Source organism: Dipodomys merriami, unplaced genomic scaffold, assembly GCF_024711535.1.
Source record: "Dipodomys merriami isolate MVZ:Mamm:240054 unplaced genomic scaffold, mDipMer1.0.p SCAF_41, whole genome shotgun sequence".
NCBI classification, from domain to species: Eukaryota; Metazoa; Chordata; class Mammalia; order Rodentia; family Heteromyidae; genus Dipodomys; species Dipodomys merriami.
The window spans coordinates 2840394-2848509 of NW_027205715.1; the positions used below are offsets into that span (position 1 = coordinate 2840394).

An 8116-nucleotide genomic window follows, 5' to 3' on the forward strand; every position below is an offset into this window, starting at 1 on the left:
GTGTTAGCCTCAAGCAAAAGAAGCTTAGGGACAGCACTCAGACTCTGTGTTCAGGCCCCACAAATGGGGGTGGGGGAGAAAGGAAGTTGAATACTATCAAAATAGACTATTTGCAACTATGAAAACAAAGCAAGGAAACCTGAAAAAAAAGAAATATAATAAATAATAAGAGAAAAGAAAATCTGAAGATATGACCCTTAAATTCTAGTGCACTCAAATCTGAGGCTCAAGAGTGGCCTGGTACATAGTCACCCCAAGGTCTACCCATGAGAATCTAGTGCTGACAGCTTACCACTGGCTGCTCTGTTTCATATTTCCACTTAAGAGTCAGGTTTCAGGGTAGTGAAAACTTTTCTTTCATTTTGTAACCAGAGCCCTGAGAGGAACTGGAAACTAGCAAGGGAAACACAAAACAGAAGATTCCCTTCATTATATCACTAGACAGGTTTTATTTTCCTTTTATAGAGCTAGGATTGACCTCATGACCTTGCACATACTAGGCAAGTTCTCTACATCACCAGTCCTTTTTGTTCTTCAACCCCTCACCCCTCAGGCACACCATCTCACTATGCAGCCCTGGTTAGCCTTAAACTCAAGATCCCCGTCTCTAACTCTCTCCAGTGAAATGGAATTTGGAAATTTTCTTTCCACAGTGGCTTAAGATAACCATAACCCATTCACATCTCTGGCTCTATAACTGACAACAACCACTAGGGTCACAGTCCTGTAGTAAGCAAGGTCTGCTTAGTAGCTCAGCAGCAGACAATGAATGGCTGCTCTACTGCCAGCACTACTAGTGTAGCCTTCTCAGGTTCTTATCTCAGGGATTGACTAATGTAGTCGAGAACAATGGAAGACAAGAGCAAAGAAGTCTAAGAGAAGTGTTTCAGCCAAGGTCTCTGCTGCTCTGTGTGCCTTCTATCATGATCCATTGTGTGATCTATGTCTTCTTCTGGTGTCTAAGGATTTTTACATCTTAGGCTGCACTGATTGGTTGCCCCTTATGCAAATGAGGTGTGAAACAACTGACCAATCAGAGAAGACCTGCTAAATCATGGTGGGTTTAAAGATCTGAAAGTGCCCCTGTTGATTAAGTCTGTCACCTGACACTCCCCTCCCCCCTGCCCCGCCCCACACAGTATGAATAATTGGTAAGGGTTAAGGTAAGATATTCTATTCTCTAGAGCTGGATTTTAAAAAATAATAATTAGGGGCTGGGAAGGTGGCTCAGTGGTAGAGCGCTTGCCTTGCATGCATGAGACCCTGGGTTCGATTCCTCAGCACCACATAAGCAAAAAGAAAAAGCCGGAAGTGGCACTGTGGCTCCAGTGGTAGAATACTAGCCTTGAGCTGAAGAGCTGAGGGACAGCACCCAGGCCCAGAGTTCAGGCCCCACAACTGGACCCCCCCCAAAAAATAAAAAAATAAAAAATAATAATTGTAAAAGCAGGGCGCCAGTGACTCATGCCTATAATACTAGCTACTCAGGAGGCTAAGATCTGAGGATCGAGGTCCAAAGCCAGCCTGGGCAGGAATGTCCATGAGACTCTTATCTTCAATAAACCACTCAGAAAACCAGAAGTGGCACTGTGGCTCAAGTGGTAGAGCACTAGCCTTGAGCTGAAGAGCTCAGGGACAGCACCCAGGCCCAGAGTTCAAGCCCCACAACCAACAACAAAAAACAAAAACAAAAATAAATGATAATTACATTGTCATTATTAAGGTATTGTACAGAGGGGCTACTATTTCATAAGTCAGGTAATGAATACTTTTCTTTTTTTGGACAATGTCACCCCTACTTTTCCCTTCCTGTCCCTCCCCACAAGTTACATACATCATTTTCCACATAGTATTTATTGAATAGCATATTTGCTTTTGTTCACCCTTCCTCCCGCCCTTTCTGCTCCCCTTTAACACCCCCCCAAGAAAAAACCCAAAGCAAAAACAAACACCAATAACAAAAGAGAGTAGAATTTTCTTAACAGTCTAGCTTTTTCCATAATCCTGTCTCATCTGTCCAAGCCAGCAATGCCTTCCACAGCACGATGTTCTCCAAGGAACCTGAACTGTAATCTACTTAACCTTTTATCTTTTAAACTAAATTTACCTTTTCAAGGGTGCTGTTCCCAGGTGCCATTTGTGTTCATTCCTATAAGTCCTAGCTACTCAGGAGGCTGAGATTTGAGGATCATAGTTCAAAGCCAGTCTACCCAGGAAAGTCCATGAGACTCATCTCCAATCAACTACCCCTCACCCCCCCCCCCACACACACACAAAAATAGAGCCAGAAGTGGTAGATAGCCTTGGACAATAAAGCTCAGAAACAGCATGCAGGGCCTGAGTTCAAGCCCCAGGGCTGGTACAAAAAAAGGGGGGCAGTTGGCAATTCAGGGGTGTGCCACTACACCTGGCTGGTTAAGTATTGATTAAATGCCTACTGCAAGGTTGGCCTGTACTGGGAGAGGTGGCAACAACTGTACCTCGTTTTCTGCTTTGGACAGGGGTGGGGAGGGAAACAAAACAATCAAGGATCGCTGGGGCTTGGCAAGTGGCTAAACACTTGCCTACTAAATGTGAGTCCCTAAATCCAATCCTGCCAAAATAAAATGAAATCGATCAAGGATTATACAAGTTCATACACACTACAGCCATGGAAAGTTCCAGGAAGGAAAAGAACGGGCTGTTGATCAGCGAATTCCACCTGTCTCCACGGGCACGGGGTCAGGAGGGCTCCCAGAAGAGTCTGATCAGAGCCAGGATGACATTTCCACAGGAACTTCCAGTATGGGCTGCTGGGACAGGCTGTGCTCCCGCCCACCACCTCACTGGCTCCCGCCTTCCCCTAAGGCTGCCAGGAAACTTCCAGTAACCAAGCCCTTGGATGACACACTTTGGGTAATCCAGAGAGGATGACCCAAGACCTAGTGCCAGACACGTGCTTTTTGGTGAGCAGGAATTCAAGCGCCGCAGCCTCTGCTCTTCCGCTCAGTAGCCACTGGGCGGGGGGCGGAAGAGGCCAGCTGTGTGCCTGGCACACGCCTCTGGCTCTCAGGCTTAAGGCATGGTTGACCCACCTATGAGGCCCACCTCCTCCCCGGCTGAATTGGGGGAGGGGGGCGGTCCTTGCTGCTGCCCCTGCGCCTAAGAGCCCCCACTGTAGCAATCTCTCCACTTCACGTCTGCCACCTGCCTCCAGGAATGAGCTTCTCCCCATAAGGCTTCTTCATCTTCGTTCTCTGTCCCTGCTGATGTCCAAGACTGCCTTCAGTAGCTGCTCATTAGCTCTGTGACCCCTGACTTTCTCATCTCCAAAACGAGGAGGGGGGGGGGCCTGGAGGTGGGACTCGGTGGTAGAGTGCCTAGCAAGCATGAGGTAGGTACTGAATTCAAATCCCATTACTAACAAAATCAAACTAGTAAAGACAATGAGGCTACTGGAGAATCCTACCTCCTAGGTGTCACAGGTAAATGAGAGCTCCCACATAAAATCCGGGTATTACAGTCTCTGTTGTACACTTAAGAACTCAATTCCAGTTCGTCTGACGCACGCAGAGTCTAAGCCTGGACTTGTCGGCCAGGCACTTCCAGCCGCGTTTTCAAGCCAGAGGGACCCACAGACCTATGTCCCCCTAGATGCAGGCCCTCGACGGGAGGGGCGAGAGGCGGTGCGGGAAGGGGGCAGTGTGGGGAGGGGGGGCGAACACAGCAGGCGACTCGGAGCCCTGAGAGCAGAGGCCGAGGCACGCGGAGGCAGGGGTGGGGGCGCACAGATCTGGGGAGTTGGGAAGTGCGGGGTCGGCGCTCGGCCTAAGGGTCCACAGGGTCCGAGTGGAGTCAGCAAACAGAGTGGGGGAGGTGAGAGTCGGCGCGTGCATTAGGGATCGGCTCACGGACTCGTAGGGCTCCTAGGCACACGGCCGCGGGGAGGTGGGGGGACGGGGCGAGATAGGCGCACGGCCTCGGGAATCCGCACACGGACCCAGAGAGGGGGCGGCTCGGCACACGGCCCCAGAGAGCGGCACACCGCCCAAGGATCGGCGCACGGCCCGGGAAGATCCACACACGGCCCCAGGGGGCGGGGTGGGCGCACGGGCCTTGGGGAGCGGCACACGGCCCCAGTGGGGGCGGGTTGGCGCACGGCCCGAGGATCGGCGCACGGCCCCGGCATCCGCACACGGCCCGGCAACCTCACAGGGCCCGGGAGATCCACACACGGCCCTAGGGGGCGGGGTCTGCGCCCGGGCCCCGGGTCCGCACACGGCCCGGGAGATCCGCACACGGCCCGGGGGTGCAGAGTCGACGCACGTTCCCAGAATCTGCGTACGGCCCCAGTGGGCGGGGTCTGCGCCCGGGCCCGGAGCTGGGCACACGGTTCCGGGGGGAGGGGGGTTGCTTAGTGCCTGGCCCATGAGATCGCACACAGCCCGGGGGAGCCGCATACTGCCCAAGGTGGTCCACACACACGGCCCGAGGGGGGCGGGCCAGTGTCCTGCACTGAAGGTTCTCACACAACCTGTGGGGAGGGGGGAGTTCGTCCGCCGCCCGACGGGGCAGGATCAGCGGCAGGCACTAGGGGTGCGCGCTACGCAGGGCCCGAGGGGGCCGGGGCGGCGCACAGCCAGTGCAATCCGCACTCTGCCCTGGGCTCCGCACACACAGCCCGAGGGGGTGGAGCCAGCGCCCGCACGAAGGGTTCGAATATAGCCGGGGGGGGGGGGGAATGTACAACCACCACTCGGGAAATGGGGGTTCGCGCAGGCCCAAGGGGACCGGGTGGGGGAGGCGGAGTGGATGCTTGACCCCCGGGGATCGGCTCGCAGTCCGCGGGGGCGGGGGCGGTGCCGGGCACTAGGGGTTGGGCAGGGCCCTGCGGGCGGCACACGGCGTTCCCTGTCTGCACGCAGGGCGCTCGGAGCGCAGGGTGACTCAGCGGGGGCGGCGCACTCAACGGCCCGCCCGGGCGGGGCTTTTGCGCTCGGCCCGGTTCCTCGCTCCATAAAGTCATCGCGCGCGCACTGCGCTCCACCACGCCGCCTCCGATCACAGACACCGCTACTCCTTGTGCGTCTGTCTCCGCATCCCCACCTCTACGCTCGCCATGGACCCCAACTGCTCCTGCGCCACTGGTAAGGGGGACCGGGAGGGGCGAGGTGTTTGTGGCGCTTCTTTCTCCGCACCCTCGATTTCGGAGCCTTTTGGGTACACTAATAAGCTGTGGAATGAGTGGCTTGCCCGCCCGAGTTCCCACGAGTTGCTTGTGGGAACCGGGATTTGCGCTCGGTCCTGCGTTCACGTGTCTGACTTTATCACCTTCCTCCTTGCAGAAGGACCCTGCGCCTGCGCCGGCGCCTGCAAGTGCAAAGAGTGCAAATGCACCTCCTGCAAGAAGAGTGAGTCGGGGTCTTGTCCTTTCTGCCCCCCCCTCGCGGTTCCCCACCCCTGCCTAGCGATTCTTGGGAGAATTTTAGCCGTGGGGAAGCTGGGTGGGGATGTTATGGAAACTATGGCCTGCACCGAGACCCCGATTAAGGAGGAGGACGGGAGTCCTTTTTCCTTTGCCCCCAACGCTAACCTGGTCTGCTGTCCCCTCGCCCTTCCCAGGCTGCTGCTCCTGCTGCCCCGTGGGCTGTGCCAAGTGTGCCCAGGGCTGTGTCTGCAAAGAAGCAACTGAGAAGTGCAGCTGCTGTGCCTGATGTGGAGGGGGGGCAGCCCCCACGTGTAAATAGAGCGACTGTACAAACCTTAAGTTTCTTAAGTTTTTCTTTTTGCTTTTTTTTTTTTACATACCAGACTCATGCTCCATTCCGGTTTCGTTTTCTGTGACGTGTATGACTGAGAATAAAAGTGGCTGATTTGATTCTGGCTCTGGTCTTCTTTGTGCACCTTGTAAATAAGGGGCTGGGGTGAGAGACTGAAGTACCAGGTTGCTGGTGGCTCACACCTGTAATCCTGGTTACTTAGGAGGCTGAGACTTGGAAGTTGGGCGTGCAGACAGTACAAGGGACTGTCTCGTGGAGCAGCTTTTCCCCCTGAAGAAAAAAAGGACGAGGCAAGGATCAAATGGTGGAGCAGCAGAGAAGCTTAGAGCATGGTGCTCTTGAGTTCAATCCCTATTGCTGGCACCTGTAGGGGCAGGAGGTCAAGTGGCACAGTGCCAGCCAAACAATGCAAAACCCTGAATTCAAACTTTGGTACAGCAAAAAACATTTATGAAAGGGGTACTTCTGGGAAAGGTACCAGAAGATAGAGGGATGTGAATATTACACAAGTATATTAAGTGTATGTGTAAAAAAAAAAACTTGTTTTGCATCAACTCAAAATGGATTAAAGACCTTAACATTAAATCTGAATCTTTGAAACTACTGCAGGACAGAGTAGGAGAGACACTTGAACTAATAGGCACAGGAAGGAACTTCCTGAACAGAGTCCCAGGGTCACAACAAATTGGAGAGAGACTTGACAAATGGGACTACCTTAAAATAAAAAGCTTCTGCACAGATAAAGCTATCGCAACCAAGCTAGAAAGACAACCAACTAATTGGGAAAAAATATTTACCAGCAATATATCAGACAAGGGGTTAACATCCTGTATATACAGGGAACTCAAGAAACTAATCCCTCCCAAACCTAACAAACCAATTACTAAATGGGCAAGGGAACTAAAGAGGGACTTCTCAAATGAAGAAATAAAAATGGCAAAGAAACACATGAGGAAATGTTCATCATCCCTGGTGGTGAAGGAAATGCAAATAAAGACAACCCTGAGATACCACCTTACCCCAGTCAGAATGTCCCACATCCACAAATCAGCCAACGACAAATGCTGGAGGGGATGTGGAGAACGAGGAACGCTATTACACTGCTGGTGGGAATGTACACTCATACAACCACTTTGGAAAGCAGTCTGGAGGGTCCTTAGAAAGCTAAAGATTGACCTCCCTTACGACCCAGTCATACCACTTCTAGGCATCTACCCTGAACAACAGGAACCAATATACAAGGACACGTGCACCTCCATGTTTATTGCAGCACTGTTCACAATAGCTAGGATATGGAAACAACCTACATGCCCCACCACAGATGAATGGATCCAAAAATTGTGGTATCTATACACAATGGAATATTATGCAGCCATTAGAAATGACAAAATAATGGCATTTGCAGGGAAATGGATGGAGCTAGAAGGAATCATGTTGAGCGAGGTAAGCCAAGAACGAAGAGACAAACAGAACATGGTCTCCCTGATAAGTGGATGATAAATCCAAAATGTTAGGTGATATGACAAAACTAAAAGGACTTAAGAAACAAAGAACTCCCACTCATCTGGTTGAACCACTACCAAATATCCCCATGCTGCTGATCACATATATGGTATATAACATATGAGCACCATTATATATTACAGACTGTGATAGACAATTTGCTCCAGGAAAGTTAGAATGAACTTGTGACTTTAAATAAGCATCATTATTCCACAATACTGTGAATTTCCGGAAATTAAGTAATCACTTAATCACAATCAAAAAAAAAAAAGAACCTTGGGGAAGGGAGGGAGGGAGGGGATGGTAGGGGGAAAACAATGGAGGGGGTAACAATGTTCAAGAGAAAGTGTACTCATTACCCCACTCATGTAACTGTAACCCTCTGTATAGTATCTTTACAATAAAAAAATTAAAAAAAAAAGTTTATGATAAAAAAAAAAACTTGTTTTGAAACCCACCAAAAAGAGACAGGGAGGGAGAGGGGTTAAGGAGGAGTAATGCAGATGGGTTGGGTAGACTAAAAGTACTTTGAGTTTTAAATATCACAATGAAGCTCCTCTGTACAATTCATGCTAATTTAATAAGTGACTCTAGAGGTTGGAGGCATGGCTCAGTTGGTAGAACACCAGCTGATCAGCAAAAGAGTCAGTTGAGGGGCTGGGAAGGTGGCTCAGTGGTAGAGCGCTTGCCTTGCAATGCATGAGGCCCTGGGTTCAATTCCCCAGCACCACAGAAGCAAAAAGAAAAAAGCTGGAAGTGGCACTGTGGCTCAAGTGGTTGAGTACTAGCCTTGAGCTGAAGAGCTGAGGGACAGCACCCAGGCCCAGAGTTCAGGCCCCACAACAGGACCCCCC

The 8116-nt window shown here is 51.3% G+C and overlaps 1 protein-coding gene across 1 annotated transcript; it reads left to right on the forward strand.

The window, feature by feature from the left end:
• Positions 1-5006: 5006 nt before the first annotated feature.
• On the forward strand, positions 5007-5857 carry LOC138807072 (metallothionein-2). Its single transcript, XM_069992658.1, has 3 exons — positions 5007-5126; positions 5325-5390; positions 5602-5857. Exons 1-3 carry the CDS (start codon positions 5099-5101, stop codon positions 5691-5693), a joined length of 186 nt encoding a protein of 61 aa, XP_069848759.1. The 5' UTR covers positions 5007-5098; the 3' UTR covers positions 5694-5857.
• Positions 5858-8116: the final 2259 nt, after the last annotated feature.

What these genes read in the sequence shown, in the direction of transcription:
- LOC138807072 (XM_069992658.1), top strand. Translation starts at nt 5,099, where the DNA reads ATGGACCCCAACTGCTCCTGCGCCACTG. An exon ending in CAACTGCTCCTGCGCCACTG is followed by an intron (nt 5,127 to 5,324) that starts GTAAGGGGGACC and finishes TCCTCCTTGCAG; the next exon opens with AAGGACCCTGCGCCTGCGCC. An exon ending in ATGCACCTCCTGCAAGAAGA is followed by an intron (nt 5,391 to 5,601) that starts GTGAGTCGGGGT and finishes CGCCCTTCCCAG; the next exon opens with GCTGCTGCTCCTGCTGCCCC.